The sequence below is a fragment of the Protomyctophum parallelum genome (genome assembly GCF_964188405.1).
Source record: "Protomyctophum parallelum genome assembly, chromosome: 1".
Taxonomy (NCBI): Eukaryota; Metazoa; Chordata; class Actinopteri; order Myctophiformes; family Myctophidae; genus Protomyctophum; species Protomyctophum parallelum.
Genome location: NC_139697.1, coordinates 5,427,986 through 5,440,267, shown reverse-complemented (window position 1 = coordinate 5,440,267; position 12,282 = coordinate 5,427,986). Strand labels below are relative to the sequence as shown.

General features: G+C 44.2%; 1 protein-coding gene across 3 annotated transcripts in view; it reads right to left on the bottom strand.

Moving 5' to 3' along the window:
- The window catches only part of gatad2b (GATA zinc finger domain containing 2B), a 66,501-nt gene that overhangs the window by 8,150 nt on the left and 46,069 nt on the right, over positions 1-12,282 (bottom strand). For 2 of the 3 annotated variants that reach the window (XM_083768661.1, XM_083768662.1), the window contains 6 exons: positions 10,481-10,626; positions 6,163-6,301; positions 4,778-4,909; positions 3,746-3,874; positions 1,674-1,847; positions 153-356 (listed from right to left, as the gene is read on the bottom strand). In XM_083768661.1, the coding sequence (XP_083624787.1) occupies positions 153-356; positions 1,674-1,847; positions 3,746-3,874; positions 4,778-4,909; positions 6,163-6,301; positions 10,481-10,626 (924 nt within the window). Of the gene's footprint in view, positions 1-152; positions 357-1,673; positions 1,848-3,745; positions 3,875-4,777; positions 4,910-6,162; positions 6,302-8,506; positions 8,548-10,480; positions 10,627-12,282 lie in introns of those variants that run through there. The other variant, XM_083768663.1, reaches the window with a different exon arrangement.

Here is a 12,282-nt window from a genome sequence, read left to right as displayed (position 1 = left end):
AAAAATCGAAGAACGACTGACATTTTTAGAATCTGATCTCAGGTCAGAATGGGTTAATCAGACCAGTGTGTGTCCAGTGGAAAACTCGTATGAATCTGATCTCAGGTCAGAATGGGATAATAGCGATTCCAGTGTAATAACAATGATCGTACCTGGTCGGCCATGGAGCCTTGCACGGAGGCCCCGCCCCCCGGCGTGCTGGACATGGTGGAGGGGCTGACGGCCCCTGGCCCCGCCCCCAGGGGCCCTCCGGGGGCCGCGGCTGCAGCCACCGCCTGCATCTGGGCCAGGTTCATGTACATGGCCGCTGTGGTGGAGCCGGAGCGTTGTGAGGCTGACACCTGCTGGCTGGAGGCCTGCCGGTGCACAGACAGACAGACAGACAGACAGACAGACAGACAGACAGACAATGATGCTGATATTGCTGTTAACCCATTCTGACCTGAGATCAGATTCATACGAGGTTTCCACTGGACAACACACTGGTCTGATTAACCCATTCTGACGTGAGATCAGATTAAAAAAATGTCAGTCGCTCTTCGATTTTTCAAAAATAGCAGACCTACAAGGTCGTATCGCGCCACTCGGTGGCGCGATATGAGCTTGTAGATCTGCTATTTTTAAATAGCTAAAGCATGACATGATGCCAACACCAAAATGGGTGCCCGTTCAGAATGGGTTAATGTGTCGTCTGTATAAGGCATTGGTTGTCAAAGTGGGGTCCGGGGACCCCCATGGGTCCTTGAAGGGGTTCCCCAGCTAAATGTGTTAATTATATAGCCACAATCATCTTAAATCATTTACTGACAGAATTGGATTGGAAGTAAAAATCGGCAAGGTAAATGATTTAGCTTCCATCTTTTTAAAAGTCACCCGAAACGTTAATATTGTAGCAATAGTTATGAGCCGTGAAAATCGGCGCTTTGATCAAAAACTCTCAATCTGAGAAAAGAATCAGAGATAAAAAGGGTTTTACATTTCCGGTTAACATTGAAGTGGGCTTTTCACCTAAGGAGTCATACCATTCGATGTTTAGTGTTCGCCTATAGCAACGGAGACGCTGCTAGACGGTGGTCTGGACAGCGATCTCACGGAATTAAAACTAAGAAGAACAAAAAACGAAGTGGTCCTTGACTCCTCTGCAGTGGGGTCCAAAGTGGAGAAAGTGGTTGAAGAATATGGGATTCCATAATTATACAATGATCTTCTTCCTTGTGTGATTGACATGCTCTTGTGTAGACCTATTTTTGGTGATTAGCATCTAGGGTGTCGGGCCTGCAGGGTGATATATCCTGGAGCTGCCGGTGGCTAGCCTACTGTATTTGTATAACAAAGGAGTTTGAGACAGACAGGTTGATGAAAGACTTTGGTTTTACATATTATGCAACAAATGTCGACCCCCACGCCAATGTAGAGTGCTTAAAGTAGTGACCAAATATACAATGAGTTGTCAGTCAGTGGCGCAAGCCTACATGGGGAGACGTGAGCCACTTTGCTGGCTGGCGTGAGCTTAATTATGCTATGCTTCACTGCTGTGCTGTACTTCGTTGAAATAAACATCATGGAACTTCATCTCATCTCATGTCTGCCGTGCACATTACTCCTCTGTATGGTATGAAATATACTTCACGGTCCTTGGCAGTAGATGGGATAAGAGTGGTGTAGCATTGTACCTGCTGGTAGGTGACAGCGTTGCCCATGATGGTACCAGAGGAGCTACGGATCATGCCAGGCTTGGACACCAGCCGCTGGCCCTGCATCTGGGCCGGGCTCTGGGCCATGATCCGCTGGGACAGCAACATGGGGGCCATCGTGGCGTTGGGAGCCGACCGGATGACCGTGTGACCCTGCAGTGGCACAAAGGGTTCAATATTAATATTCACTATGCAGTTACTGTATTGTGATGATGACAGAAAACTGTGTATATATAGAATCAGTCCAGAGATAGTATTACAGTTAACCCATTAATGTAGGTTGTCTAATTAGCTGAACATAATATTTCCAACATCTATCAGCAACTCAGCATACGAGTACATGAAGCTAAAATATGGTGCAGGATTCACAATCCCACTAGGGGGCAGTATGCACATTAACTGGCCTGGTAAAGGAAAGGAATTGACACAGATTGGATACAGTGGTCACACGCAGGCACAGAAATCTCCAATGAGACAATGAAGATCAATACAAAGGGTATCGATTTTGGGGGAGGGGGATGTGCACACCACAGAACAAAGACACACACAAACACACGCACGCACCACTATACTTATGAGGACATTAATGTTTTTTTTCCCCCCTAAACCTAAAGCCGAAAATAGAATATCTACAAGCTCACAACGTGTTACGATGCAACCTTGTAGAATAGATCATAAATCACAACCTGAATCTTTTACTAATTGTGAACCTAACTCCCCGTATCTCTTTTCACAATAAAAACAGCCATTTCTCTTGTGAAAATGGTCCTCACAATGTCTATTTCTCAAATACTACTACAGTATACTTGTGTCAGGGTTATTTGGATTTGGTCTACACAAGCTGTGCTTAATTTCTGTCAGAACCCATGAACCCGTCAGTTTTCGATTGACAAACCTAACTCAGTTTAATCCACGGTTCTTTTCCATTGCAGGAAAATGTGAATGCTGAATCAATAATAAATAGTCTAAATGAAACGGTCTTGTATTATATGTGCATTTGAGGTAATGGAACACCTTCCAGAGGTGCAGGGGGCAGGTCCGGCCAGGAGTCGAGCTCCGGCCAGCTCCAGCATTAAATAACTCATTCAACGCCAGCTCATAAATCATAATTTACCACCCACTGTCAGCTTTCTTTTTTTTTGTTTTTGTCTTTAACTTTGAAGTAGTCTCAGAATATTTATCTCCACTACTATCGCACACCCGCCGATAATAACGGAGCATTTTGCCGTGCAAAAACAAAACAAAAACGTTTGTCAAACGGTCCATGGCATGCGTTCCCGTTTTTGCAATGGTGGTGGACGAGGAAGTGGAACGATACAGAATGGGAGTGGACAGGAGTTGTGTTTTTGCGACCATGTTATTTCTCGGTTCCCGGTTTCAAGTAGACTCAAACAGTGAATAAAAAACGAGTAAAAACGATTAGCGCTGTCGCCTCACAGCTAGAAGGTCCCGGGTTCGATTCCCGCCGGGGACGTTGGGGGCGTGTTCTCTCCTCCGTGTCATCAGCACTAAAATGGTAAATGGTGCATTTATATAGCGCCTTTATCCAAGGCGCTTTACAGAGATTGTGCATTACATTCATTCACACACACATTCATACACCGATGGCAGCGGAAACCATGCAAGGCACCAACTAGCACATCGGGAGCAATTAGGGGTTCAGTGTCTTGCTCAAGGACACTTCGACAGTAACTCTGGGGGAGCCCGGGTTCGAACTGGCAACCTTACGGTTTCCATCCAGGCACTCTACCCCTGAGCCACCGCCGCCCGGGCACTCATACCCTAGGTGCCCAAACGCGGTTGGATGAAAGGGCCTTTCTGTGTGGAGTTTGTGTTCTCCCCGTGTCCCCTAGGGTAGGTAAGGTATACCCTCACAAAAGGGGGGAAAGGATCTCTCCAGGTTGAAGAGTAGCGCCCAGGATTACAGCTTAGGTAATTGGCACCGGGTGAAAAAAAAGAGTTAAAAAAATCGTGGACTAAAAATTATAAAGCAGTGCTCACAAGATTAGTAATACACACACACACACACACACACACACACACACACAGACCTGTGCAGTGCGTAGGTTCTGGGACTCTGGGGTGTGCATTCCGGGGCGGATCGGCAGTTTGCTCAGCGCGCCGGAGTTGTGCATGGGAGGGGGTTGCGCCGAGGACTGCGTGTTCTGGACCACCGGAACCTGACGACAAACACAACAGCACCCCCTACTGTTAACACACTGACATGCATGATTAGAACCAGTGGTGGTTCCCAAACCTTTTAGCCTGTGACCCAAAAGAGAAACTAGTCATTTGCCCGGGAACCAAACTAGTAAAAATAGCAGATCTACAAGTGCACAACACAGCGCGAACCGACGCGTTGTGAGCTTGTAGATTGGCAATTTTCACTACTTCTTAATTGTGGATGGATAGATAGATAGATAGATAGATAGATAGATAGATAGATAGATAGATAGATAGATAGATAGATAGATAGATAGATAGATAGATAGATAGATAGATAGATAGATAGATAGATTCATTAAAAAAAAAACATTTAATCAAAAGGTCTTTCAAAACAATTAATGTAAAACGAAAAATAAACAAAAATAAGACCATGCTTCAAAAGTAATCAAACTGTAATCATCATCATCATACTATAATTAACCGAATGTCTGAGTGTGTGTCCGTGTGTCCGTCTGTCTGTCAGAAACAGTGCCTTAGCTCCTTACTGCCTGCACCAATCACTCCCACTTTTCACACAGGCATTGACCATATGAATATGGAGGGCGTAACAAAGCCCTTTTTTCGATTTGACACATTAATGATTATTAATTTATTTATTAGTCAATTACAAACGCACCCGGGCGCAGTACCCTTCACGGCCACAAGGGGGGGGGGGGGCAAATATCTCACAACGGGTAAGGACTAGTATATATAAAAAAGACAAACATTGGCCAGATTGCCAAATATTAACCTAAGAAAAGCAAAACATTTCAAATATGAGCTACAAGCTTGTAGATCTGCTATTTTTCAGAAATTGGTGTCAATGGGTTAGAAACAAACATGCGATCCCCATCCCAAGCCGCGAAGGAAGCCGTCACCTTTTGCACGACGTTCTCCTTCTGCAGCTGGCTCTGTCGCAGCTTCTTCAGCAACACCAGGCGAGCCTCTTCCAGACGCAACTCCTCTCGGAGGGCTTTGATCATATGCTGCCGCTCCTCGTCCGTCTTACCCTGGACACACACACACACACACACACACACACACACACACACACACACACACACACACACACACACACACACACACACACACACACACACACACACACACACACACACACACACACACACACACACACACACACACACACACACACACACACACACACACACACACACACACACACACACACACACACACACACACACACACACACACACACACACACACACACACACACATTACAGCAGCGGCTCCAAGATGGAGTGCTGTGATTTTCTTTTACTTTTTCTGTGTGTTTTTCTGTGTCCATGGAGTTAACATTACTCTAACAGACCCTCAGGTGTGGTTATAATATTCAAATATGTCTTCCCTGTGTATTTTTTGGTTTCTTCCTAAAAGCTGAAAGCCTTTGAGTCAAAAGGCCCAATCGAAAATATACCCCTTTAGTGACATCATAACCTTAACCCATTCTGACCGGGCACCCATTTTGGTGTCAGCCTCATGTTATGCTTTAGCTATTGAAAAATAGCAGATCTACAAGCTCATATCGCGCCACCGAGTGGCGCGATACGAGCTTGTAGGTCTGCCATTTTTGAAAAATCGAAGAGCGACTGACATTTTTAGAATCTGATCTCAGGTCAGAATGGGTTCATCAGACCAGTGTGTTGTCCAGTGGAAACCTGGTATGAATCTGATCTCAGGTCAGAATGGGTTAACCCCTCCCCCGTTATCATACAACACACAGCTGTGGGCGAGGCCTAAATTCAGGTGGGTGAAAAGCAGGTATACTACTAATGAACTGGTGGGTGTTGCCCCATGAAATCATCATTTTAACACGTTCTGTACACGGAAAAAAAAACATCTTCCTCCTTGTATAACCCATTCTGACCTGAGATCAGATTCACACGAGGTTTCCACTGGACACACACTGGTCTGATTAACCCATTCTGACCTGAGATCAGATTTAAAAAATGTCAGTCGTTCTTCGATTAAAAAAAAATAGCAGACCTACAAGCTCGTATCGCGCCACTCGGTGGCGCGATATGAGCTTGTAGATCTGCTATTTTTAAATAGCTAAAGCATAACATGATGCCGACACCAAAATGGGTGCCCGGTCAGAATGGTATAATCATAGTACCTGATGATTGTGTTTTAGGGGGGAAAGAAATCATGGCACATGGCAATCATGGCAAATCATGGCACTAAACATGCACTTACACCAGAGGTATACCTTGAACATGTGTATTATTCTTATTCTTACCTTATACATTTCCAGGTTGGCGTGGTGCAGGCGGTCCTCGGGCCGTGGCGAGCTCCTGGGACTGGACGCTTCGTTGTCCGACAGGATGATGACGTCCGGAGACGGGCTGCGTCTCTCTCTCTCCGCCTCGCTGGAACTCCTGGAAGAGACGCCCAGACAGGTGTTCATTTTGACAGCATTTAGTCATTGTCGTTTGATTAAAGCTCCTGTTTAGTTTTAGTCATAGTCTTTTGATTAAAGTTCCCATTTAGTTTGAGTCATATTTTAGATATCTGAAATGTTTAAAGTCTTATCCCAGAACGGGTATGGACTAGTAACTACTCATTCTAGAGATTGCGTCCTCAGAATGGTCAGAATGCGTCCTCAGACTGTGATTGGCTGAGCATTGCACAACGGGTGTGGCACATGAGCCAATATAAGTGGCAGTGAGAGAGGGGGAGGGAGAGTGGTGAGGAGAGAGCACAGCACAGCACCGCACAGCACAGCACAGCACAGCACAGCACCGCACCGCACAGCACAGCACAGCACAGCAAAGCACAGCACAGCACAGCACAGCACAGCACAGCACAGCACAGCACAGCACAGCAAAGCACAGCACAGCAAAGCACAGCACAGCACAGCACAGCACAGCACAGCAAAGCACAGCACAGCACAGCACAGCACAGCACAGCACAGCACAGCACAGCACAGCACAGCACAGCAAAGCACAGCACAGCACAGCACAGCACAGCACAGCAAAGCAAAGCACAGCACAGCACAGCACAGCACAGCACAGCACAGCACAGCAAAGCACAGCACAGCACAGCACAGCACAGCACAGCACAGCAACAGCACAGCACTGCACAGCACAGCACAGCAAAGCACAGCACAGCACAGCACTGCACAGCACAGCACAGCACAGCAAAGCACAGCACAGCACAAACTAAAGTACCGTGAAGGCATGCAGTCACCTCACGTGACTGCGTGGCTGTTCTTATGCCCGCACACGGCACGGGTATGGACTAGTATATCATTTTGATTTTCTTTTAACACACATCTTCTTCTGGGGGGACCCTGGCACAAATCCTCTTCAGATCATACACATATAATGTTGGGGGTCCTTGGCACAAGAAACGTTTGAGCACCACTGATTTAGCAGGCATTTATAGCATCAGCCTCAGGTCTTAATGGTTTATTTAACCCATTTTGACCTGAGATCAGATTCTAAAAATGTCTTCTACAGTTTTCTGAAAAAGCTATGTTTCCAGTCGTTCTTCGATTTTTCAAAAATAGCAGACCTGTAGATCTGCTATTTTTCACTAGCTAAAGCATAACATAATGCTAACACCAAAAGGGGCTCCCGCCCCCAAAATGGGTTTTAACTAAATCTCAACTCTCTGGTCCACTGTCATGCGGAGGACAGGACATGTCCTGGTTGAGGAGGTGACATTGGCACTGTGTCTTTGGGGACTCAGCTATGTGGCGTCTGTCTCTATATAGCTGCGTTGGAACTAGAGCATTACGTCCAAAACGTCACGTGTGGACGATGGGGACATTTCATGCACTGTGGGGAGCTTAGCTACAGCATGCATGGACATTCAGAATATAAACATTCTTTGTCGACGATAAATTGTCGTACAAGTAATCGCCATTAAAGACAAATATACAATAAATGTGACACCCATGACTTTTTTCTGCTACTGTAATTCTGTATACCAGGGGTCTTCAACGCGGTTTTCTTTCTACGCCAATTAGTGGAGAGAGATGAAGCTGGGAGGCCCACTAGACATTGTATAACATGGTGTTTAATTGTGATTAAACTGGTTCATATAGATTTCATCGATAGCTTCATAGACTTGTTTAACAGCACTTTCATCATCATCATGTCGTGGAAATGAATGTTTGTTTATTTTGTTTGTTCATCTTTTCAAATTAATATTAATATGTTGGATTCATGCTAATGAATTGAGAACGAGTCATGATGTTGTATGTTTTAGGAAAGAAATGTGAAAGTGTGAGAACACATTGGAAAGATTATGAAACAGGCGGCGGTGGCTCAGGGGTAGAGTGCCTGGATGGTAACCGTAAGGTTGCCAGTTCGAACCCGGGCTCCCCCAGAGTTACTGTCGAAGTGTCCTTGAGCAAGACACTGAACCCCTAATTGCTCCCGATGTGCTAGTTGGTGCCTTGCATGGTTTCCGCTGCCATCGGTGTATGAATGTATGTGTGAATGGGTGAATGTAATGCACAATCTCTGTAAAGCGCCTTGGATAAAGGCGCTATATAAATGCACCATTTACCATTTACCATTTAGCAGAGTGTGGTTTATTCTTATTATTATTAGGGATGATATCAGCGCTCTCACCATCTCCTAGCAGTCATGTCCACTGGTTCATCCACCATGTTTTCTTTATTATTATAATTAGGGATGATATCAGCGCTCTCACCATCTCCTAGCAGTCATGTCCACTGGTTCATCCACCATGTTTTATTATTATTAGGGATGATATCAGCGCTCTCACCATCTCCTAGCAGTCATGTCCACTGGTTCATCCACCATGTTTTATTATTATTAGGGATGATATCAGCGCTCTCACCATCTCCTAGCAGTCATGTCCACTGGTTCATCCACCATGTTTTCTTTATTATTATTAATAGGGATGATATCAGCGCTCTCACCATCTCCTAGCAGTCATGTCCACTGGTTCATCCACCATGTTTTCATTATTATTATTAGGGATGATCTCAGCGCTCTCACCATCTCCTAGCAGTCATGTCCACTGGTTCATCCACCATGTTTATTATTATTATTAGGGATGATATCAGCGCTCTCACCATCTCCTAGCAGTCATGTCCACTGGTTCGTCCACCATGTTTTATTATTATTAGGGATGATATCAGCGCTCTCACCATCTCCTAGCAGTCATGTCCACTGGTTCATCCACCATGTTTTCATTATTATTATTAGGGATGATCTCAGCGCTCTCACCATCTCCTAGCAGTCATGTCCACTGGTTCATCCACCATGTTTATTATTATTATTAGGGGTGATATCAGCGCTCTCACCATCTCCTAGCAGTCATGTCCACTGGTTCATATTATTATTAATAGGGATGATATCAGCGCTCTCACCATCTCCTAGCAGTCATGTCCACTGGTTCATCCACCATGTTTTCATTATTATTATTAGGGATGATCTCAGCGCTCTCACCATCTCCTAGCAGTCATGTCCACTGGTTCATCCACCATGTTTATTATTATTATTAGGGATGATATCAGCGCTCTCACCATCTCCTAGCAGTCATGTCCACTGGTTCATCCACCATGTTTTCTTTATTATTATTATTAGGGATGATATCAGCGCTCTCACCATCTCCTAGCAGTCATGTCCACTGGTTCATCCACCATGTTTTCATTATTATTATTAGGGATGATCTCAGCGCTCTCACCATCTCCTAGCAGTCATGTCCACCGGTTCATCCACCATGTTTTCATTATTATTATTAGGGATGATATCAGCGCTCTCACCATCTCCTAGCAGTCATGTCCACTGGTTCATCCACCATGTTTTCTTTATTATTATTATTAGGGATGATATCAGCGCTCTCTCACCATCTCCTAGCAGTCATGTCCACTGGTTCATCCACCATGTTTTATTATTATTAGGGATGATATCAGCGCTCTCACCATCTCCTAGCAGTCATGTCCACTGGTTCATATTATTATTATTATTAGGGATGATATCAGCGCTCTCACCATCTCCTAGCAGTCATTATTAGGGATGATATCGGTGCTCTCACCATCTCCTAGCAGTCATTATTAGGGATGATATCAGCGCTCTCACCATCTCCTAGCAGTCATGTCCACTGGTTCATCCACCATGTTTTATTATTATTAGGGATGATATCAGCGCTCTCACCATCTCCTAGCAGTCATGTCCACTGGTTCATCCACCATGTTTTATTATTATTAGGGATGATATCAGCGCTCTCACCATCTCCTAGCAGTCATGTCCACTGGTTCATCCACCATGTTTTATTATTATTATTAGGGATGATATCAGCGCTCTCACCATCTCCTAGCAGTCATGTCCACTGGTTCATCCACCATGTTTTCTTTATTATTATTATTAGGGATGATATCAGCGCTCTCACCATCTCCTAGCAGTCATGTCCACTGGTTCATCCACCATGTTTTATTATTATTAGGGATGATATCAGCGCTCTCACCATCTCCTAGCAGTCATGTCCACTGGTTCATATTATTATTATTAGGGATGATATCAGCGCTCTCACCATCTCCTAGCAGTCATTATTAGGGATGATATCGGTGCTCTCACCATCTCCTAGCAGTCATGTCCACTGGTTCGTCCACCATGTTTTCTTTGCCGTTCTTGCCGGGTCCCCCGTGGCCCCCGTGGCCCCCCAGCCTCAGGCTGCCGTTCATCTTCTCCTCGTAGGCGCCCACAGCGCCCCCCATCAGGCTCTGTGGGTGATGCAAGGTCATTATAGTTAATACATTATAGTTCACTATTTTGATGAATTGAACAATGTGGACCCTGTTGTAAACAAGTGTAATGCTTAATTGGGTCGTCCACTCACAGTTAACAGTCTTTGTATTGAGTTTGTGCTTGAAATGTACTGTAAATTCTGCAAACTGTTAATAAATATTTCAATCAATCAATCAAAACCTTGTGAACTATACCTCGCCTTGTAGGCCCCCCCACCGCGCCCCCATTAGACTCTGTGGATAATGGGGGTGTCATTTGTTCTACATAACAGCCCAACCAGCTGAAGAAATCACAGATTTGAGGCATTAACCATTCATGTTCATGGAAGATGCTTCTAAAACTTGTATCCTAGTTTGATCACTTCAAATAGTCTTTCATCTTAACCCATTCTGAACGGGCACCCATTTTGGTGTCAGCATCACGTTATGCTTTAGCTATTGAAAAATAGCAGATCTACAAGCTCATATCGCGCCACCGAGTGGCGCGATACGAGCTTGTAGGTCTGCTATTTTTGAAAAAAATCGAAGAACGACTGACATTTCTAGAATCTGATCTCAGGTCAGAATGGGTTAATCAGACCAGTGTGTGTCCATGTGGAAACCTCGTATGAATCTGATCTCAGGTCAGAATGGGTTAAAATAATGAATGACGGAAAATAACCGATCTTCAACTCACAACACGTCACTCTGCGACGTGTTGTGAGCTTGAAGATCGGCAATTTTCCGGTGCGCAGCGTGCTTTCACAGAAGACACACTGGCTTCTGTCGAATCCAAATGACTGAAATCGGTCATGGCGACGGAGAACTTTATTCCATGAGTTCATCTTCTCCTCATAGGCCCCCACAGCGCCCCCATCAGGCTCTGTCCCCCTAATAGTGGGGTTCCGTCTCCATGTTAAATTTAGTTGTCATTTACAACTCATGTAAAAGTTTCACTTTCAGTACTAATTTGAAGGTGAGGGTCTATAGAACCATTTTGGTTCGAGTGGCAATCACCAAAATAAAATAATTGGCCTATAGGGGGCGTAGTCAGGTGCCAACCCCCATCAGCCCTACCAAAATATGTAAACTGTTGTAACTTTTGATTAAATTATCCAATCTGAACATATGATATATGTATGGATTCACAATCAGGAGTAGCATTTGGTACTTAAACCTTATTAGACATATAATATTTGTTTACACCCAGTATTGGTGTAAATCCACAAAAATAGCAGGAAAAACGAGCTAAAAACTAGTAGTGGGGTCCCTAGACAGACCATCATTTACAACTCAACAAAAGTTTAACTTTCACTTCTAATTTGTAGATAATGACCTATAGAACAATTTTAGTTTGAGTGGCAAGTCTACAAATTTAAAAAGATATATATTTTTGCCATATTACCAAAATGGCCAAAATCGGAATTATGTTTATTTGAAAAATGTCTTAATTTTCTTATATTGCTGTTTTTTCTTTGTTTTTCTTGCTATATCAAGTTAATCCTGTGTGAGGAATCAACTGGATTTCAAATATTAATGTTTTTAATAATCTGATATAGAAACAAAATAAAGATGGCTGCCAATGTACATTGAATTACTACATTACGCCTAACTTCTATCCTGTTGAACCTAGAATGGTGATGTTGGTGCCTA